Source organism: Macaca fascicularis, chromosome 20, assembly GCF_037993035.2.
Source record: "Macaca fascicularis isolate 582-1 chromosome 20, T2T-MFA8v1.1".
NCBI lineage: Eukaryota > Metazoa > Chordata > Mammalia > Primates > Cercopithecidae > Macaca > Macaca fascicularis.
The window spans coordinates 62,727,326-62,750,474 of NC_088394.1; the positions used below are offsets into that span (position 1 = coordinate 62,727,326).

General features: G+C 45.1%; 1 protein-coding gene across 3 annotated transcripts in view; it reads right to left on the minus strand.

The window, feature by feature from the left end:
- Positions 1–958: 958 nt before the first annotated feature.
- Positions 959–23,149, minus strand: part of DYNC1LI2 (dynein cytoplasmic 1 light intermediate chain 2) — a 33,115-nt gene continuing 10,924 nt past the window's right edge. The window contains exons 5-13 of one of the 3 annotated variants that reach the window (XM_045382714.2): positions 17,566–17,735; positions 15,726–15,819; positions 13,546–13,681; positions 11,327–11,438; positions 9,942–10,001; positions 8,979–9,020; positions 8,470–8,587; positions 6,269–6,385; positions 959–3,894 (exon numbers count right to left, since the gene is read on the minus strand). In XM_045382714.2, coding sequence (XP_045238649.1) covers positions 3,794–3,894; positions 6,269–6,385; positions 8,470–8,587; positions 8,979–9,020; positions 9,942–10,001; positions 11,327–11,438; positions 13,546–13,681; positions 15,726–15,819; positions 17,566–17,735 — 950 coding nt within the window. In that variant the 3' untranslated portion in view covers positions 959–3,793. Of the gene's footprint in view, positions 3,895–6,268; positions 6,386–8,469; positions 8,588–8,978; positions 9,021–9,941; positions 10,002–11,326; positions 11,439–13,545; positions 13,713–15,085; positions 15,820–17,565; positions 17,736–23,149 lie in introns of those variants that run through there. The other 2 variants (XR_012428947.1, XM_074027244.1) reach the window with 2 other exon arrangements.

Consider the following 23,149-nt stretch of genomic DNA (forward strand, 5'->3'; position numbering starts at 1 on the left):
AAGCAGGAGAATCACTTGAATTCGGGAGGTGGAGGTTACAGTGAGCTGAGATTGTGCCATTGCACTCCAGCCTGGGCAACAGAGCGAGACTCTGTCTCAAAAAAAAAAGAAAAAGAAAAAAAAGAAACCAGGAACCAGGACTCCTTGGAAAAATGGCTGATTCCAGGACAAAGTCAGGGAAAATGCAAGGTGAGCCTGGAACACCTTTTTGTGCCAGAAAGTAAGAAAATGCTCAGAGATGAAGGGGAGCATATCAAAAGGACTGAGTTATATCTGTTAAGAGTGTAGTATCCAGAATAGATAAAGAACTCTTACAACCCAATGATAAAAAGTCAAATAGGCTGGGTGCAGTGGCTCATGTCTGTAATCCCAGCACTTTGGGAGGAAGATTACTTGAGTCTGGGAGGTCAAGGCTACAATAAGCTGTAACCAAGCCACTGCACTCCAGCCTGGGCCACAAAGCAAGACCCTGTCTCAAAAACAAACACAAAAAACACAAAAGGCAAATAACCTAATTTAAAAATGACCAAAGAATCTGAACAGACATTTCTCCAAAGATACACAAATGGCCAATACACACATCAAAAGATGCTCCTTAACACTGTTAGTCACTGAGATACCTACCACCTTTATACTCACGAGGATGGTTGTAATTTTTAAAAACCAAAAAAACAAGCCTGGGTTTGGTGGCTCACACCTGTAACTCCAGCACTTTGGGAGGTCAAGGCGGGAGAACCATTGGAGGCCAGGAGTTCAAGACCAGCCTTGACAACCCCCACCTCTAAAAAATAGGATAAAATAAATATGGCTTTACAATATTATTCTTTCCAGAATTTCTGACAATTTCAAGTGAGACAGGTAAACATTTTTAGTTACGTGATCAGATACCCCATATGATTAGCAGACAATTCAATGTATCTCCAGTGGGATGATTTACCATAAAGAAAGCCACCAAAAATTGTAAGCAGTCTGGATTCGTGTTTATTGAAGCCAGTAATTAGAGACATCTTCTTTTTTTCCCAGGACTAGAAAGCAAGGTTCCACATGACTGCATACTGCACCCGGACAGAGCCACACCCCTGGACTAAGGCTGGTGGGGGATAATCTGCAGTCTTAATTTTAAGTTAGAAACACCAATAAATTTAGTATACAGACAACAGTGAACTTTCACTTACAGCATTAACATTGTTAAGGTCATGATGTACAGAGCAGTCACTTTCAACTTTGTTAAATTAATAAAACACGACAATGTCTTCAGTTTACCGATTTTAAAATGCCAATCAAAAAAAGTGCAAACAAAATAACAATCTAGCAGCATATCTATTGCATTTTTAGGAAAGACCAATTCCTGGCCGTTATCTCAGCCACGTATTCAAAGTTGGGCTTTTCTTTGATTTTTTTTTTTTTATTTTAAAGACAAACAGCAGATGTAACCATTATAATGTGCATAAATAGTCATAACAGTCATAAAATTGTCTTTAACAGTCTACCATACAAGTGTACTCTGCAAATAAAATGAATTTTACTTTAAAAACTAAAGGCTGTTTATTATTTGGCCTTTGGTTCCAATGCTTGAAAACCCCAAAATAACAAAACTCATCTCCCTTCCTCCCACCTCCCAAAAAGAACCCTGCAGCTCCCCAAAGTTGGTAGACTTTGGCAACCACTGAGCACATGACACTACGTATCAGCTTCTTCTGATACTAGGAGCATCTACTTGTCACGTGTAAATAAAAGTGGTCTCCAAGAAACCTTCCTTCACAAGACATGTCTTAGCATTTCATCAGTTGTAGTATATTTTATATTGACACAAAAAGTGCTTATCAGTTCAAATGATAGAAAAAAAAAGACATATTAAAATTTTGCATTAAGATTTAAAATTATACCATATCCCTCTTCGGCATGTGCCTTTCCAGGAATTCTTGTTTCTGAGGTCACTCATTTTACTCCCAGGGACTAAGCGACCCCACCTTTAGTGCGGCCACAAGCTGTTTGGCATCTATTGGTCACTATACCACAATTATCATTCTACAGTCAGTTTACTGTCATTACTTAGACAACCTGGTAATCGGAAGCCACAATACATTTGTTTTTTTAAAAAACTGAATTAAAAAAGGAAAAAAATGGTATATTTCAACAATAAAACTGGCACAAGAAACGTTTCTATCTGAAAGGCAAGTTGATACTTAGCTTTCTCTTTAACAGTGTTCAGACCTTTACGCAAGCAATTCAAGAAAGTCTTAAAAGAGTCTTGACACAACATAGGATATTAAGTTATCACCAGTACTACATTAGTGGTCAGTCAAATCTGGTATGTAAAAGTAATGACATTAGGGAAGTTATGCTTAGACACAGTACAACAAACATTCATATAAAAAAAGTAAACTCCACATGATGAACTGTGGTTTTTTCCCTTGGTTTGACAACATTTTATACATGAAATTCATGGTAGTGTTTGCATTTAAATGCTGTCATATATAAAATTAAAAGTGCAATTTCAAATCCACAGAAATCGTTTCCAGAATGGTGGTATGACATGACAATGTGCATGAATTTGCCCTAGGTGGGGAGACACCTGAAACTTTTTTCCATAAGAAAAAAAATGCTACATTTTATGAAAACACATAACAAGAGAAATGTATCATTTCCATTTTCGGTATAAAACATTCACGCTTATCTGTCCATCTGATAGCACTGATCAGACCGGGAAGCTAGGAAAAGACCCTTTTGCATCAGTGGAACTCCTTGAAGCTTTCCACAAATCATAAGGCAGGACTTGGTACGAGCCAATTAACCAGAGTGCAATTACATTAAAAACCTCCCCCAAACTTTCTGTGGCACATTGCATTATGGTAAAACCAGAGGTTGATCATCCATTTTCTGTTAGTTAGGCCAGCCCGTGGTAGTAAAAACAAAAAATTTAATTTAAAAAACAAAGCAGGAGCTATTTAGACAACAAAATTCAAAGTAAACTAATTCTGTAACTGCTCACTTTGAAGACATCCCACAGTGACTGTCTGCCCCACAACACATATCCATGGAGCCCAGCACCTCTCATGAGGACATAGCCTGAGCCAAGCACATGGGTCCCAGGCAGCTGCCATCGTTCCCACCCCTGGGTCAGCTCCACCTGACTCAGGCACCCCCACAATTAGTACATCTTTCATAAGTTAAAGATGCATTCGAAATAAGCCTAATTCCCATTTTGCTTAGTGTTTTGTTTGGAAATGCTTCTAACAATGATTCTTCAACTTCTATTGAATGCACAGTATTTACTGACACTGCTCATCTCCTCCTTCCTCCACCTCCCTCAACATTCAGCTTCCCCACCATCACTTCTCTCATTACTCCTTCTGGTCTTTCTTTCCTGGACTTTCTGCCACTTAATCTGCTTCCCAAGAAGAAGTGAATTTGCTAACATGAAACTGGTCAGACTAACCATCATCTTACCAATGATTTCTTGGTCTCATTTGCTCCACCCTGATAGAAAGCGGGCCCTCCTTCTTTCACTCTACCTTCCCCTCCACAAGAAGCCCAGACGTGCTTGCCTCCCACAAAAGAGCCACATGCCCGAGAGTCCAAGGGTTATCCTTAACAAAGGGTCTGACATGTAACCTTCCTAAATGTGCATTTCATACTCGGACAAGCCAATGAAGTTTTTTTTTTTTTTTTTAAGTTCATCTCCCCTGCCCCAAAAAACTGATAGCATGTGCCATATCAGAAAAATCCTGGTCTTAGCAGATCAATATACATAGTTATTTGGTCATTCGACATATGCACTTTTTAAGGAGGTTCAGGCTTCATTTTCTGTTGAAGAGTTTGTTACCATAGAGTCTGGCTTTCGAGTCATTCTATCCAGTTCTTCCTGAACATTTGACAACACAGTCTTTTGTCCTGAAAAAAAGCAAAAGAGCAAAGTAATGATGTGAGAAGAGGAAACAATTTTTTTTAAAGGAGCATTTAAAATTATACAGCCTTCTATAATCACTTGATGACAGTAATCTCAGTAAGAATGAGGAAAGCCTTTTTCCACTGCTGTGGAGAGGAGATCCCAACTCAGCACATCTTAATCCCAAAAGTCACAGGCCAGTGCTTCCTCCAACTCCAAGGGGGTGACCTGACTGCTCCCTGGCGGGGGGTGCCTTTGTGCCAAATACAAGAACCTTTCTGAAAACCTTCTCACCACCCAACCCTGACCCCTGTGCGCTCTCACCACCACTTTCCTAGAGGTAGTATCTGAATTTCAGCAATGGTGGAAACTATTTTCTTCGCCCCAGATAGGTGTTTAGGTTTTGTTTACAATTATAACATTCTAGACTGACTCACATGGATAGCCTGAAAACATTGTTTCAATAAGAATATAAGACTATACCCAGATAATTCAATCCTGCATCAAGTCTGTACTTGTGTTTTTCTGCTGTCAGAAACTAACGGGCCTAGAAATAGACACCTATTTCCCAGTAGGGAATACTACCAGCCCAGAGTCTGGGTCACTAGACCAGACTCTGAGTTTCTTAGAATGTGGAAGCCACTGAAGGCCCAGGCTGCCCCAAGGATGGAGTGATTTCCTGAGGGTCTCCTCTGCCCTGAAGACATCAATTAGGGAAACACTGTATAAACATACCTTATAGCCAATGGAAAATGGAAAGCAAAGACCCCTTAAAATGTCCTCCAGCACGCCGGGCGTGGTGGCTCACGCCTGTCATCCCAGCTTGGGAGGCTGAGGCGGGGGGATCACAAGGTCAGAAGTTCAAGACCAGCCTGGCCAATATGGTGAAACCCCATCTCTATTAAAAATAGAAAAAAATTAGCCAGGCATGGTGGTGGGCGCCTGTAACCCCAGCTACCCGGGAGGCTAAGACAGGAGAACTGCTCGAACCCGGGAAGCAGAGGCTGCAGTGAGCCGAGATCATGCCACTGCACTCCAGCCTGGGCGACAGAGCAAGGCTCCAATCCAAAAAAAAAATGTCCTGCAGCTTCCTGGGAAAATGTTAATTCCCAAGGAACATGTTTTGTTTTGTTTCAGAGATCTCCAAGACACAGACCTGCCCTACCTGCCTACATGGAAGGACAGGCGGTGGCTGCCACAGAGGTGGGGATGTGATAAGTGAGGAGCTTCAGGGAGGAGGAGGAGGCCCTGACTCTGCAGTGAGACAGTGAGGGTTCACAGGTTCTAGTTCACAGAAAAACTGGGGGCAGTGGAGTAAACCAAAATCCTTACAAAGCGTCACAGAAAAAAAAAAATAGAACAAATAAAACATCACTGGTTCAGAACAACTAAGGCTTTAGTATAATTTAAAAAAATTAAAAGTACGCCAGGTGCCGTGGCTCACGTCTCTAATCCCAGCACTTTGGGAGGCCAAGGCAGGCGGATCACCTGAGGTCAGGAGTTCGAGAACGGCCTGGCCAACACAGTGAAACACCATCTCTATTAAAAATACAAAAAAATTAGCCAGATGTGGTGGTGCGTGCCTGTAGTCCTAGCTACTCGGGAGGCTGAGGCAAGAAAATTGCTTGAACCCAGGTGGCAGAGGTTGGCAGTGAGTTGAGATCACGCCACTGCACTTTAGCCTGGGCGACACAGCAAGACTCCGTCTCTATTAAAACAAAACAAAACAAAAATTGTCAGCCAGGGGCGGTGGCTCACACCTGTAATCCCAGCACTTTGGGAGGCTGAGGTGGAGGGATCACCTGAGGTCAAGAGTTCAAGACCAGCCTGGCCAACATGATGAAACCACATCTCTACTAAAAATACAAAAAATTAGCTGGGCGTGGTGGCAGGGCACCTGTAATCCCAGCTACTCGGGAGGCTGAGGCAGGAGAATCGCTTGAACCTGGGAGGCGGAGGTTGCAGTGAGGTGAGATCGTGCCATTGCACTCCAGCCTGAGCAACAAGAGCAAAACTCCATCTTGGAAAAAGGAAAAAAAAAAAAAGTCACTGGTACACCCTCCATGGACCATGACTTCTACTGAAGAGGTTCTACAACACGGCCACATATGTAATTTAGGCTATATCTCAACTCACCCAACACCCAGTTCCCAAGAACCCTAATGTACACAAATCCCACTCTCAATGTGCCAAGGAAACCTGCATGGTAGTACAGCAATCCCACTGAAAGCATGGCACACTGCTCAGTAGGAAGTGAAGACCTGCTTCCTTGCTTGGCTATTCAGGACACTGTGGGGTCGGCAGGGCAGGTGTCTGCCTCTCCATCCTTGCAAGACTGCTCAACCACAAGAGTCACAGGTCTCCAGGGCCCTTCTGTACCTGACTTCTTGGCTGTGCTCTGCACCCCACCAGCACCAGGACTTCCAGGAGAGCCTGTCTTTTTACTTAACAGACTGTTGAAGAAGCTGGCCAACACCCCTTCACTTGCAGCATTATCTAAGGAAAATTAAAGGGGAAAAAAAGCATCATATAAACTGGAAGACTTAAAATTAAACACCCTAGTTCTCAGCTTGGCATTAGCCATTTGTGGCTATCAGCTTCCTAGGATATTGATAACATTCATTTGCTACGATGCCTTTACACTGCTACCGATGCCGCTGAGGCTACTTAGCATGATTACTAAGTGGAACCATGTTTACATTTCCCACTTGTTTGGGGGCAAAATAGATAACCTGTGCTCCACTCCACCTCCCCGTCCATGAGACAGTGTTTTTCAAAGGCGCATGAGCACTTAACATTCCAAACCTGCTGTGAAAAGCTCACATCCTGAATAGAACACACCCATCAAACATGCAAGCATTAAATAAAACTGTTTTTTAATGGTTTCATTGCAGGCAGTATCTCTGAGTATCACTAAGTTACTGGGATAAAAGCTACTTAATCTGAAAAGTAGTTGAGCTTGACAAGAGAAGTGAAGGAGGAAAAAATCCCCACAATTCATAAATAGTAATAATATAAACATGAGAAACAAGGCTAAGGATTCAAAATACACACTTTAAAGTGACTCCCTCAGCCAGGCGTGGTGGCTCACGCCTGTAATCCCATCATTTGGGGAGACCAAGCGGGTAGGACTGCTTGAGGCTAGGAGCTTGAGACCAGCCTCGGCAGTATCAGTGAGACCCCCACCTTTACAAAAAATTCTTTTGTGTTTTGTTGAGATGGAGTCTTGCTCTGTTGCCCAGGCTGGAGTGCAGTGGCACAATCTTGGCTCACTGTAACCTCACCCTCCCGGGTTCAAGCCATTCTCCTGCCTCTACCTCCCAGGTAGCTAGGATTGCAGCTACCCACCATCACACCTGGCTCCTTTGTGTATTTTTAGTAGAGAGAAGGTTTCACCATGTTGGCCAGGCTGGTCTCAAACTCCTGACCTCAAGTGATCTGCCCACTTCAGCCTCCCAAAGTGCTGAGATTACAGGATTACAGGCGTGAGTCACCACACCCGACCTTTTTTTTTTTTTTTAAGGAGTCTCGGCCGGGCGCGGTGGCTCAAGCCTGTAATCCCAGCACTTTGGGAGGCCGAGACGGGCGTATCACGAGGTCAGGAAATTGAGACCATCCTGGCTAACACGGTGAAACCCCATCTCTACTAAAAATACAAAAAACTAGCCGGGCGAGGTGGCAGGTGCCTGTATTCCCAGCTACTCGGGAGGCTGAGGCAGGAGAATGGCGTAAACCTGGGAGGCGGAGCTTGCAGTGAGCTGAGATCCGGCCACTGTACTCCAGCCTGGGCGGCAGAGCGAGACTCCGTCTCAAAAAAAAATAAAATAAAGAGTCTCACTCTGTCACCCTGGCTGGAGTGCGGTGGCATAATCACAGCTCACTGCAGCCTCAATGCCCTGGGCTCAAGCAATCCTGCCGCTTCATCCACTTGAGTAGCTGGGACTAGAGGCAAGCACAATCATGCCCAGCTAATTTTGAAATTTTCTGTAGAGGCGAGGTCTCACTATTTGGCCCAGGCTGGTCTCCAACTCTTGAGCTCAAGCAGTCCTCCCACCTTGGCCTCCCAAAGTACTAGGATTATAGGCATGAGGCACTGCATCTGGCCTACAATAAAAGTTTAAAAAATTAGCTGGGCATGGTGGCACACGCCTGTAGTCCCAGCTACTCAGGAGTTGACGTGGGAGGATTGCTTGAGCCCAGGAGTTTGAGGCTGCAGTGCGCTATGATCACATGACTGTGCCACAGGATAGGTGACAGACTGAGACCCTGTCTCTAAAAAAATAAAATAAAGTTATTATTTTGCATTCCTCTCTGAAGGAATGTGCAGGGCCTAAGTGAGGTCTCACCCAGAGCCAGGTGCATGGGCTACCAATTCCAACAAAGGAACAGGCCCTGGTCTCTGTCTACCACAGACCTTCTTCCTCTGGAATGGGGGAAATGGAAAGTAGCCCTTAATGAGGAAGAGAATAGCCTGGCTTCCATGAGTCTCCACCTTATAGACTCAGCCACACAGCCCCTGCAGGGCTCAGGTCTGAAACTAAACTACTCTCCAAAGAGACATACTTTTGAGGAATACATACTTTTGATGTTTGGGTCCGGCTTTTTTACTGACGTGCCTGGGGAGGAGCTAGGCACACTGGCTGGCCCTCCCCGACCCTGAGTCCTTGGAGAGCCAGAGGGTCCTCTTGCAGGAGATTCCTAAGTTCAAAAGCAGCTAAGGTCACACACAGGCATAACAATAACAAAAAATACATATGCCACAAATGGAGACGTGCTTCTGCAGGATATTTTTCATAGGCTATGGTACAGGACTGGCAGTATGCCCTCAACTCAAGCCCTTTCTGGATCTGTTTCTCCTGAAAGACATCCAGATAACAAAGCTAGCTCACCCTAATTCCCAGAGTTGCATTCTTTCACCAGAAACATCTTGAGTTTCTTTTATGTTTCTGGTCACGGGTCTTTAGGGAAACCAAATTCCCACTGAAAACACAAAACCCACACAAATATAAGCTCTCACAAATAATGGTATAAAGTTTGACGACACCTGCAACACTGGGCCTTGACCCTCTGTTTAGTGTAAGGTACTCACAGAAGCTCTCGTGGGCGTGGCTGGCTGCTTGGCAAGGAGTGACTGCAAAGAGAGGGACAAACTGGCCATTAACCAAGGCCTAGAGAAAAACTTACTACAAGTACTCCACTAGAGGGCACTATTAACAACAACTAAGTCCTAGGTTTTATACTACAAATGCAAAAAATTTTAATTGAGCAGTTTGGTGCATGGTGAAAAAAAATACTCCAAGTAACCAGTTTTGAAGCTCAGGAAGCAAGCAAGGGACAGAAAGGAAAAGGTTGGAAAAAGAAGGAAACAGTTGGAAAAAGAACCATCAAAACCTCCTGCTGACCTGCCTATACCACTGGGCAGATGATAGGTGGACCCAGGACAAATCTAACAATAATCTGGGTTAGAGAAATGTGAAGTTTGCATTCTAAACCGTCGGCTCGGGGAAGTTACTCTCCTCACCTGCAAAATGGGCATCACCTGCCTTTATGTACAGGGCTGTGTGAGGCTACATGAAATAATGGATGGGTGCAGCACACCAATATGGCACATGTATACGTATACAAACCTGCACGTTGTGCACATGTACCCTAGAACTTAAACAAACCTGCACATTGTGCACATGTACCCTAGAACTTAAATTAAAAGTAAATAAATAAAAAGAAAGAAATAATGGAAGTGTAGTCAGGTTACTTGGTAAACTGTCAACATAGGAAGTATTATGCCAGAAAACCGCGTTTCCAAAGAAAGCACTTAAAAGACACGAATCCTACTATTCCTGTAGGAGTCTGCAAGGCAGGCAGGTGATCTGCTAAGGAAAGTGGTCCATCCCCAACTAATCCTAGAAATAGGAGGGAATGAGACCTGGTCCCAACCCCTCTACCACTGCAAGCTCTTTGTGAATCCCCACATGCAGACACCTCCAATCCCACCCTAGGAACTGGCATTTCATATATGAGAAGGCCTCTGTTCTAACCTCACTGGTCTTCTTACCTGTTGCTTCATTAGGAACACCTGCTCATCTTCTGCTGCCAACTCTTTGTCGTGGACCAGCTGTGAAGAAACATACACATGTGTGGCCACAGGCCAAGAATACTCCCAACCACTGTCAAACTTCATGCCGAAAGGAGAGTCTGAGGCTCAGGCTTTGACACAGGTCTAGGGGATCCCTGCTGAGACTGCAGAGTAACATTTTTCTAGCCTGGCACAGACCTCTCCCAAAACCAGCTGTGGCATGTAGCCAACTGGCGTTTTTAAGTCTGGCGGGTTCTAAACACCTCAGGGTCTGCAGGACATCACATGAGGGGATCCAATAACAGCAATCCAGAGGCAACAGCAGCACTGGCAGGACTTAATGGGAAACACCACCAACTCCAGGTGGGCATTCCATCACTCCTGCCCACCAGCCCCGAGCCATTTACATAACACCAGACCTCATTTAAAGATCAACAAGGCCGGGCGGGCGCAGTGGCTCAAGCCTGTAATCCCAGCACTTTGGGAGGCCGAGACGGGTGGATCATGAGGTCAGGAGATCGAGACCATCCTGGCTAACACGGTGAAACCCCGTCTCTACTAAAAAATACAAAAAAAAAAAACTAGCCAGGCGAGGTGGCGAGCGCCTGTAGTCCCAGTTACTTGGGAGGCTGAGGCAGAAGAATGGGGTAAACCCAGGAGGCGGAGCTTGCAGTGAGCTGAGATCTGGCCACTGCACTCCAGCCTGGGTGACAGAGCGAGACTCCGTCTCAAAAAAAAAAAAAAATCAACAAAAGGCCCTGGGACTTACTACTCCCCACCAACCCCTACAAACTACACAATGTGTAAGACCTGTTTCTTTATAGTTTTTTGTTTTGTTTTGTTTTTGAGACAGAGTCTCGCTCTTGTCGCCCACAATGGAGTACAGTGGCATGATTTCGGCTCACTGCAACCTCCGCCTCCAGGGTTCAAGCAATTCTCCTGCCTCAGCCTCCCAAACTGCTGGTATTACAGGAATGAGCCACCACGCCCCATCTTTATAGGTTTCTTTTTGCATTAAAAAACACCTAAACCCTTTTTCTTTTTTTTTTTTTGATATGGAGTCTCGCTCTGTTGCCAGGGTTGGAGTGCAGTGGTGCAATCTGGGCTCACTGCAACCTCTGCCTCCCAGGTTCAAGCGATTCTCATGCCTCAGCCTCCCAAGTAGCTGGGATTACAGGCGCCTGCCACCATACCTGGCTAATTTTTGTATTTTTGGTGGAGACAGGGTTTCGCCATGTTGGCCAGGCTGTCTCAAACTCCTGACCTCGTGTGATCTGCCCGCCTTGGCCTCCTAAAGTGCTGGGATTACAGGTGTGAGCCACCATGCCCAGCCCTAAGCCCTTAAAGCAATTGTCTTTGACTACCTTTCTCACGGGAGGTTTCACAATAAAGTCTTCATATGCATCTTCTGGCTTCACGGTTGTAAAATTTTCATGTAAAATAGCTATTTTCTTTTCATTGTCCCAGCCTGCAGGTCTAAAGGCAAAGAGAGAGGGACTGAATTGCTTTTTCTGGGGTTGCCTTAGAGCATACTCAGATCACATTCAGGACTCCTCGGTAGGACCCTTCCCATAAGATACAGTATGTAGTTATTGGGGGCTGTTTGTAGCTTTTGGCAGATGTGCCAAAATACACTGTGGATATAATCATCAGAACAACATTGCAGGTCCTGCTCCACACGGAGTTCACCGGCCCAAGGTCTAAGGAGCCAGTACGAGATCTGACTCCACAGGCTGCCCCACTCAAAGCATTTAGCACTCTCCCACAACTCCACCTAGAAGAGCAAGGACACAGTGGGGTCCTGTTCAGACCCCACTGTGTGAGAGCAGCACAGAAGGCAGAGCTCGGGATGGGATGGTTTTCTTGGGCTCTGTCATGGCTCCCCTCCTGCAGGTTGTTTCTCTAAGAATTCTTGCAACGGTTATCTTGTGGACTGGTTCATTAACTTTGCTTGCATGGGAAAATGTGTCCTAGAACCAAGTGGCATGCAGGGCCTATGTTTGTCCTAGGCCCCAAACCAGAGGAGCACGGTCCTTGAGGTTCCTACACCAGTGCTGGACAGCTCAACATCACAGGTAGGATGGCACCCAAGTTCCATTATGTGAAGCCACAGCCTAGGGTTCCCACCTGAATCCCTTAAAGGTAGTAATGGTAAAATGTCCTGTATGACACACTTTTGAACTCAAGCAGCTCTGAAAGGTGGCAACTGACTGATTGTTCTCACAGGCCTTTCATTCTCCATCTGACTTCTACTCCATAGCTCTATAATCAAGAGGGTACTTAGCCAGGGTGCTCCACCCCAATATCCTTGCTGATTTTGCCAGTCAACAGAGAAGTAACCAACAGGACCAAATGTGCAAAGGGATAGGGCATGACTGAGATACTGCCGTGGGCCATGCAGCCTTTGTAAGCTCAGAGATGCTTCTTCATTCCAGACCAGCCCCAAAATCAACCGGTCTCCTTGCTCCTAGGGATGACATGTGATTTGGATACCAAGTGATTCCAAAAACACACCTCTCACTGGGCTTGTGCCTTTGGCACCTGCCTGACTGCTCTGAACAAGTCTCTAAAATCAGCCCAAGCCTGTAGGTATGCCATCTATGATTAGCCTGAGTGACACTCTCCTTGACTATGCAGGAGGCAACCCAGTTCCCTGACAGCTCCTGGCTTTCGCATTTCCAGCCTCTCACAGACTGCACTCGCCGGCTTCCCCTATTGCAATTCTTTCCAGTCCGCGTGGGATCTACCACTTGTCTTCCAGCATCACCCTCCCACCTTCCCTGCCATACTTCCTCCATAACCCCATCACTGCCCTTCCCTTCTTCAGCTGTGTGTGTCCCCTCTACAGTGCCATGTGCGAGGAACACGTATCATTCATTTCTGTGTCCCTTGCAGAGAACCTGAGCACCTAGTGGGTGCTGAGTAAGGTTTCCTGAATGAATAATGTAATTGTTTTTTAAGTCAGGAGGATACTGAAGCCTGAACATCAATCTGCTAACACAATTCCTGTCAGAGACCACAGCTTCACATTTATGCATCCAGCAACACTATGATTCTCCAGTAAGAGAAAGACACCAGGTTGGGAAAACAGGTATCCAAGTCTCTATCGAGGACAATCAACTCCAGTGGCTCCCAAAATGTGAAATGCCAGAAACACAGTACGCACTTAGTATAGCCAAAGCCCATGCTGACAGAGATGCTGAGAGGATGTTTGCAATCATCCCTGCCAACACACAGATAAAGCAGGCGTTTTAACAGAAGACATTCAGGATCCCCCAAGCACAATTCCCTATATTCCCTCCCCAGCCAGTATTTTACCAGAGTTGACAGTGAGTGCCAAAAATCGCTAGCTTAGGTTTTGGCAACTTGCTCTTGATGAAGAAAGGCAGCACCCCTGACCACACCACCCACTTCCCTCAGGCAAATGCCTCATAATTCGGAAAGGAGCAGAGAGAGAAGGTGCAGTGAGAGAGCTGGCTATAGAAGACACAGACAGAAGGCACCTTCCTTGAAGGGGTAAAATGTAAAAAGCAAATGTACTGTAAAAAGAAGAGTTTCAAAGCATCATCTCAAAATAACTCACATAAAAACGGCATCCTTTTCCACAACTAAGGCAGGTGTGGTGAAGTGGAAACCGTATGTTTTATGAACAATATACTTATACAACAAGTCGAGGTTTTTCTCTTCTTTCACTGATGTGTAAATCAAGGCAGCTCCATCTAATCAATCTGCTTAAGAAAAATCAATTCACTGCAGGAGGAGACAAAATCAAACACATATAACCTCAAAGTACTACTCATAGGTTGATCAGTTTTTAATCAATACATGAGTAACAGAAAGCGTTACAATTTTAAAAACTAAAACGCTTATAGTATTACATATGCATATTGCAAACTGGTAAAAAATAATAAATAAATAAGTAAAAAGGTCATAGTAGCAGATGAACCAAGTCAAAAGCATAAAGCTATGTTGATGCTAGTGGGCTGTGCAGTTTATTTTTTAACATGTAAATTGTTGTCTTGATCCCACAAATTACTCTCTGAGAAGTCAAGTACTGGCTCTGTGGTTAGCCCAGGAAAACACTCTCAGAATATCAAGGTACACAGATTCCTTCCCAGGCAGATGCTTACATGTGACCAAATTTATCACTAACCCCATTTTTTGAGGGATGGGTGCCAAAAGGCTAATGGGCCATCCCAAAAAAGGTGGCAGGAACTCATCTCTCACCTCCACCCCAGGGTGTGGAACCATGGCACCAGCTGCTATTGGCCTTTTACAGTAACAGGACTCAAAAGACTACAGACACTACCACCTCTCTATCATGGACAGCACGAAACACAAACATATGGGAAACACCAGTGGCCTATAAAACAATACCCTGTTTGGTAATTGACCTTTTCTACATAAAAGCAAAGTTTAAAAATATTTCTGCCGGGCGCGGTGGCTCACGCCTGTAATCCCAACACTCTGGGAGGCCGAGACGGGCAGATCACGAGGTCAGGAGATCGAGACCATCCTGGCTAACACAGTGAAACCCCGTCCCTACTAAAAATTTAAAAAAAATTAGCCAGGCATGGTGGCAGGCACCTGTAGTCCCAGCTACTCGGGAGGCTGAGGCAGGAGAATAGCGTGAACCCAGGAGGCGGAGCTTGCAGTGAGCCGAGATTGTGCCACTGCACTCCAGCCTGGGTGACAGAGCAAGACTCCGTCTCAAAACAAAAAAATATTTCTAAGACAGTATGATAAAAGTAATTTGATGATAAAATGATCACATTAAATTCTTAATACGAAGGCTTATCAAATGCACAGCATTAATAAAAGTGGGCGGAGGCGGTGGCTCACGCCTGTAATCCCAGCACTTTGGGAGGCCGAGGCGGGCAGATCACTTGAGGTCAGGAATTCGAGAACAGCCTGGCCAACATGCTAAAACCCTATCTCTACTAAAAATACAAAAATTATCCAGATGGCCGGGCGTGGTGGCTCAAGCCTGTAATCCCAGCATTTTGAGGCAGCCGAGGTGGGTGGATCACATGAAGTCAGGAGTTCAAGACTAGCCTGGCCAACATGGTGAAACCCCATCTCTACTAAAAGTACAAAAATTAGTCAGGTGTGGTGGCTCATACCTGTAATCCCAGCTACTCGGGAGGCTGAGGCAGGAGAATCACTTGAACCTAGGAGATGGAGGTTGCAGTGAGCTGAGATCATGCCATTGCACTCCAGCTTGGATGACAAGAGTGAAGCTCTGTCTCAAAACAAACAAAAAATCTGGATGTGGTGGTGCACAACTGCAGTCCCAGGTACTCAAGAGGCTGAGGCAGGAGGATTGCTTGAACCCAGGAGCACAACGATGCAGAGAGCTAAGATTGCACCACTGCACTCCAGCCTGGGTGACAGCGCAGACTTCGTCTTAGAAAAACAATTTAAAAATACGCCAAGCGCAGTGGCTAACAGCTATAATCCCAGCACTTTGGGAGACTGAGGTGGGTGGATCACTTGAGGTCAGGAATTTGAGACTAGCCTGGCCAAAGTGGTGAAACACTGTCTTAAAACAAACAAACAAACAAACAAACGCATGATCAAAGGTAGACACAAGTTAATAAACCTAAAACTCCAACACAGTAAAACATAAACCTACTAAAAAGATACATACAAAGCTCTCTGGCAGAACACTATTTTGAGTTCGGGAGGTGCTTTATCTCTTTGAAGATGCCCCATTTGGAAGAAAGCCTGTGACCCAGGCCCCACACAGCGCCCAAAGGATACACTGAAGGCAGAACCTCCGCAGGTGTGACTGGATAAAGTCCAAATGCTCATCCCTGTAATCGTGCTCCTTTTCCAAGACACTCACCGCATCACACTGCAGGGAAGACAGACAGAGTCACCTTTTTGCCTCATTGCCTGCTGATGATGGGAACACCGCATTCTTCAGAAATAAAGTACTGGGGCTCCAAAGAAGAAAGCCATAGCTCAGGGTCCAAGCATTAATTAGAGAAGAGTAAAAAAGAACTGGAGATTTTTCTTGTTCATCTTGGGCCTCAGTTTTTTTTTTATCCGTAGAGTGAAGATGTAATAGGCCTGATCACCTAATAGTTTATTCTAAACATCAAACAAGTTCCCATCAGGAGACAGGCCCAGTGCACACAGTTGTGCACTCCACTCCACAGGGCTCCATTCTCAAGAACAGGATGAGAATGGCACACTATAATTGGGTAACATGATGGCTCTGACTGGAAATAAAGTACTTTTAAAACCCCAAATGTGGCCAGGCGTGGTGGCTTATGCTTGTAATTCCAGCACTCTGGGAGGTCAAGGCAGGCAGATCACCTGAGGTTGGGAGTTTGAGACCAGCCTGACCAACATGGAGAAACCCCCATCTCTAATAAAAATACAAAATTAGCCGGGCGTGGTGGCAGGCACCCGTAATCCCAGCTACTCAGGAGGCTGAAGCAGGAGAATCACTTGAACTGTGAAGGCAGAAGTTGCAGTGAGCCGAGATGGCACCACTGCACTCTGCCTGGGCAACAAGAGCGAAACTCCATCTCAAAAAAAAAAAAAGTTTTAAAACCTATTGTTTTTCCTCATATAAGAGATACAACTTTATTTCTCTATGACTGAACTTAGTTTTTTTTTTTTTCTTTTTGTTTTTTTTGAGACATAGTCTCACTCTGTCGCCCAGGATGGAGTGCAGTGGCGCCACCTCAGCTCACTGTAACCTCAGCCTCCCAGCTCAAGCAATTCTCCTGCCTCAGCCCGAGTAGCTGGGATTTACAGGCGCCTGCCACCAAGCCCGGCTAATTTTTGTATTTTAGTAGAGACAGAGTTTCACCATGTTGGCCAGACTAGTCTTGAACGCCTGACCTCAAATGATCCACCCACCTGAGCCTTCCAAAGTGCTGGGATTACGTGAGCCACCATGCCTGGCATGACTGAACTTAATTTCTATTCCTACCTCATCATTCTATTTTTCCACCATCAGTTTGGACCACATCAACTGATTTAAACAGACTTAAGAAAACTGCTGTGAGTTCTTTTTTTTTTAATTTATTTTTTTTGAGACGGAGTGTTGCTCTATCACCCAGGCTGGAGTGCGGTGGCGTGATCTCGGCTCACTGCAAGCTCCGCCTCCTGTGTTCACACCATTCTCCTGCCTCAGCCTCCCAAGTAGCTGGGACTACAGGCGCCCACCACCATGCCTGGCTAATTTTTTATATTTTTAGTAGAGATGGGGTTTCACTGTTAGCCAGGATGGTCTCCATCTCCTGACCTCGTGATCCGCCCCCTCGGCCTCCCAAAGTGCTGAGATTACAGGTGTGAGCCACTGCAACTGGCCAACTGCTGTGAGTTCTAAGTTTGAAAGTCAACAGTGCTTCAGAGACATTAACCCTAGGCCATGAGTAAACTGACTAGTCATGTTTCCTGCATTTAAATTTTCAATTTACATGATAATTTTTTCTGTCTTGACATATTCAATGTACCTTAACGAATCCCAAATAAGCCCAACTCTCCCTTGGGAAAAAAATCTCAATAGTTTCTCAAACTTTCTTGCAGATGGTGACTGTTCACTACCCGAACCCAGCCAAGCCAACAACCCCCTAGCACGCACCTTTGTGCATACCACCAACACCGGGATCCCCAGGTTATGAGTCAGCACATTGTCACCCAGAGGCAGGGCAACATTTTCTTCATCGGAGCCTGAGGTCAGAGGTCCTCTCCTCTGTGGTGAACCTTGACAACCTTCTTCAGGTTCCATATAGTCTTGAAAATCTTTCACAACTGGGGGAAAAAGGGAAAAGAAATTACATGCACATAAATAAAAATACATGTTAGCTTTAGAACACTGAAAAGAAGGCAGTAACAAGCACAAAACACACATGCAGTTGTGTGTGACAAACTTCCTAGTCACATCCAACTGCAAAATCAAGGATTTGGGGATGGTGATACAAAATGCTGATTCTGACATATTCAGTGTGAGCTTTATAACATCAGGGCAGCAAAGACATTCCCCTGGGCATCTTTAATTGCACCAAACTCCTGAACAGGTTTTTTTTCTCCTTTTTTTTGAGACAAAGTCTGGCTCTGTTGCCCAGGCTGAAGTGCAGTGTGGAGAGATACCACCATCTTGTGAGCTCAAGTGATCTTCCCACTTCAGCTTCCCAAGTAGCTGGGACTAAAGGCATGTGCCACCACGCCCAGCTAATTTTTAAATTTTTGTAGAAGTGGGATCTTCTTATGTTGCCAGGTTGGTCTCAAACTCTTGGGCTCCAGAGATCCTGCTATCTCGGCTTTCCAAAGTGCTGGGATTATGGGATTACAGGCTTGAGCCACTATGTCTGGCCCTTAAACACGTTTTTAAAAAATTCTAAGGTTTCAATAGTTCTTACCATGAAGAAAGCCACTTTTCTTATGTATCTTACATTTTCAAAATACCAGAAGAGTTGAACTGTGTTACTTCAACATAGCCAACCATTAGAAACAGCTATAACTTACAATACTCATCACAGTCCATTAGAAACGCTTAATAAACTGGGCACAGTTGGCTCATGCCTGTAATCCCAGTACTTTGGGAGGCTGAGGTGGGTGGTTCACCTGAGGTCAGGAGTTCGAGACCAGCCTGGCCAACATGGCAAAACCCCATCTGTACTAAAAATACAAAAATTAGCTGGGGGTGATAGTGCACCTATAGTCTCAGCTATTTGGGGACTCGTGCTAAGGCACGAGAATAGCCTAAACCTGGGAGGTGGAGATTGCTCTTGCGCCACTGTACTCCAGTCTGGGCAACAAAGTAAGACTATATATATAAAAAAAAGGCCGGGCGCGGTGGCTCACGCCTGTAATCCCAGCACTTTGGGAGGCCGAGATGGGCGGATGATGAGGTCAGGAGATCGAGACCATCCTGACTAACACGGTGAAACCCCGTCTCTACTAAAAATACAAAAATTAGCCGGGTGCGGTGGCGGGCGCCTGTAGTCCCAGCCACACGGGAGGCTGAGGCAGGAGAATGGCGTGAACCCGGGAGGCGGAGCTTGCAGTGAGTGGAGATTGCGCCACCACACTCCAGCCTGGGCGACAGAGCAAGACTCCATCTCAAAAAAAAAAAAAAAAAAGCTTCCATCCTGGCCAACATGGTGAAACCCCGTCTCTGCTAAAAATACAAAAATTAGCTGGGTGTGGTAGCGCGTGCCTGTAATCCCAGCTACTCGGGAGGCTGAGGCAGGAGACTCACTTGAACTAGGGAGTCGGAGATTGCAGTGAGCCGAGATCACACCACTGCACTCCAGCCTGATGACACAATGAGTCTCCGTCTCAAAAAAAAAAAAAAAAAAAAAGGTTAATGAAACAATTCGAATTTTATTAAGAACATGCTGTTTCCACACAGCTGAAGTCTGTCAGCACTAAGTAACCAGGCTGCTCTTGCCCAGCACCAGATGTAATTCCTTATTATCCTCACTCTTGTGAACTCAGTCTTATCTTCTGGGGATCCCAAGTCACTTGTGCAGTGTTCATGGCCTATTCCTGCCTAACACAAGAAAGGGTCAGTGGTACAACATCCCCTTATTGGCATACAATGTTCACTAATCCAGCTAAGGAAGGCCATTAAGGTGACAATGGTCCGAGCCTCAGTTAAGCCAAGTGACCACAAAGTCCACAGCTCTGCACCTTTATGTGGGCACTTCAAGACTCTCGTATTGGGCCAGAGAACAAAAAATGCAACAGTTAAAGCTACCTTGAGACAGAGAAGAAAACAGGTCAGCTCTACCCTTCTAAGTCCAGTTAGACTGAAGGATCAAAAGCCTTTTACTCTCACCAACATGCTAAGTAAATTAAAATAACAGGACTGAAGTGGACCTAGAGAAAGGTCCTACCTACTTCTCTTTACCCACAGAACAGGTTTCAAACATGTCCCCTGCTGTGAAATACCATCTCACCATCTGGAGAGAAATTGTTAACACTGCAGTATGTGTATACCCAAGAAAAAATGCACATTTTACTATCCAACTTACATCGTCCTTCCTCTTTTTAATACTGCCTTTTCACTCATGTTATGTACATTTGCTCTGCCTTCTAAATTGCTTTCTAAAATGCTAAGTTGGCCAGGCGCAGTGGCTCAATGCCTATAACCCCAGCAGTTTGGGAAGCTGAAGTGGGCCAGTTGGTTGAGCCCAAGAGTTCGAGACCAGCCTGGGCAACATGGCGAAACCATGAGTTTCTATTTACAAATATTTGAGGTTACTATTATATGAGCTTCTGAAATTATCTGAGAGCTCTTTGTCTTTCATATCATAGTGAGCAAACTGAAAACTAACTGATTAAACCCTACAGTGCAGATGTGATATTTCATCTCTACAGCATCTCTTTAATTAAGCTCATTCATATAACTTCACTGTCAGGCTGAGCACGGTGGCTTATGTCTGTAATCCCAGCACTTTGGCAGGCTGAGGTGGGTGGATCATGAGGTCAGGAGTTCAAGACCAGCCTGGCCAACATGGTGAAACTTTGTCTCTACTAAAAATACAAAAATTAGCCAGGCATGGTGGCAGGAACCTGTAATCCCAGCTACTTGGGAGGCTGAGGCAGGAGAATCACTTGAACCTAGGAGGAGGAGGCTGCAGTGAGCCAAAATCGTGCCATTGCACTCTAGGCTGGGTGACAGTGAGACTGTGTCAAAACACACACACACACACACACACACACACACACAAACACTTCACTGTCAATATAAATAATCTAGTCAAGTGACCCTTACTCCATTTTGGACAAAAACAGAGAAGAACTCAACGTGGTTGTTGAAGGGTCTTTAAAGGAATCAAATATTCTCACATTTTTCTCTCTAAAAGCACTTTTAACAAATCTTCAAATCAATAAAATATACAATGGCTTAACTGGGCAAGATCTAATGCCCCAAGATCTCATGAGGCACTCAACTAGGGCTTTCCAGACAGTGAGCAGCACAGAGCCTAGAAAGGCTTACAGGTGAGCTAAGCTATGGTGGGAAGGTGGAGGCAGGCAGCTCAGACAGCTGGCTCTACAAACCTCCACCCCATTACCTCTGTAATGCACTGTAAACTTTTGAAAGTTTAAAGTAAACTCTGAAAAGTGCACTGTAAACTTTTCTGCTGTACTTTACCTGTGCCATGAGGAGCAAATAGTTCAGAAGCCCTAGGTTAGATTATTCACACTCTAGAGAACTGACTTAATTGTGGCTGCCCAACAACAGTAGGAAATTCATATTTTTAAATAACTTAGAATTTTATTTAATTTTTTTTTGAGACAGGGTCTTGGCTCTGTTGCCCAGGCTGCAGGGCAGTGGCACCATCATGGCTCACTGCAGCCTCAACCTGCTGGGCTCACTCAATTTGTCTGCCTCTGAGTAGCTGGGACTACAGGTGTGCACCACCATGACTGGCTAATTTTTTGTACAGACAAGGTTTCGCCATGTTGCCCAGGCTGGTCTCGAACTCTTGGGCTCAACCAACTGGCCCACTTCAGCTTCCCAAACTGCTGGGGTTATAGGCATTGAGCCACTGCGCCTGGCCAACTTAGCATTTTAGAAAGCAATTTAGAAGGCAGAGCAAATGTACATAACATGAGTGAAAAGGCAGTATTAAAAAGAGGAAGGACGATGTAAGTTGGATAGTAAAACGTGCATTTTTTCTTGGGTATACACATACTGCAGTGTTAACAATTTCTCTCCAGATGGTGAGATGGTATTTCACAGCAGGGGACATCAGCCCACCTGGGGCTTCCCTTTGCAATCAGATGGGAGTGGGTACAAGAAGATCAAAGAGTATCTTCACTGCTGCTGCTGCTTCTCTCTCAACTTTTCTCTCCTACCTCATATATTGGTTCCAGAGTCCTGAGAAGACCCCATAGTCCTACATAAGCACAAGAAAAGCCACAGATATAAAACAAGAAGACTGAAGTACAAAAAAGCACCACCTTCTGGTGGCTATTCCCTCTCACTCAGATGATCCCTGCAGCCAAACAGCTGCCACACATACAAACCCACGGGGAACCTAACCCTAAAAGAGAGTGGCCAGCCATGGAGCCGCTTTCCAAAATCAAAGACTGGAGACTGGTGTTGGACTGGAAACTAGGTTGAATAACAGCATTCCATACAATATCTAGAGTCCAATTAATCTGGAAAGGAAGAGTTCTCTGGGCAAGAGGATAGCCAACTGCTTTATTAAAATGTAACCTAAACCCAGTACTAACAAAGCCTCCTCCAACATACAACACAAAGACGTGGCTACCATTCCAAACATCTGAGAAGGGGTGGTGACAGCAGAGAGGCCAATGGAAAGCCAACCAGAGTCATGAGACATGGTTCCAGCAATTGCTAGCTGCCCTACGGTGTCCTCTCTCCTCTTCCTCCTTATAACCAAACTGAACTGGTATTTAGAACACATGGCAACCCAAAGTAAAGATTACACATCCCAGCCTCCTTAAAAGGCAGCAGCCCCTGCAGCCCTGCATTCCTCTTCCTCCATCCTGCTGACTGGAACACGGATGTGAAGGCTAGAGCTCTGTCAGGAGGAAGTGAACCACACCCTAGAAATGACAAAGCAGTAAGTACAAAGGAGCAAGGTCCTCCAGCTGTCTTCCCAGGGCTACTTGCCAGTCCTCAACTACCTACAACTCTAGATTTCATTTACAGGAGAGAATAGCCCTCAGTCTTGTTTAAGCCATTATGTTAGCTCAGGTTTTATGTCACATGCAGCTGAATCTAATCCTAAATAACAGCCATCAATGACTAAACCACAAAATAAATTCAGTGTTTCAAGGAAATTTAAGCTCCCCAGGGGGAGGCATTTTATTTACTGTGTCTCCAGCACCTAGAACAGTAGCCGGTACCTGGTATAGTATAGGGCAGACGCTTTCCCTATCTGGGAAAAAACAATATCCTTGGCTCAATCTCTCTCTTTTCTGTCTTAACAAATCTCTACAAGGTTATCACTCTAAGAAAACAGCTTCAGAGAACTGAAGTCGCCAGTGCATTAGCCCACTCATCTGGGTACAAAGCTGTCTGTGCAGTGGATGAAAGCAGGTCTTCAGACTCAGAACTATTCAGAGAAGTTGTCCTTAAGGGCTCTATTTCAGAGAAAAAGACGCATTATCTAGAAAGGTCAGTGGTTGAAGACACATGAGCTGAGCTGCATAACAATCACAGTAGTACACATGCGGGTGAC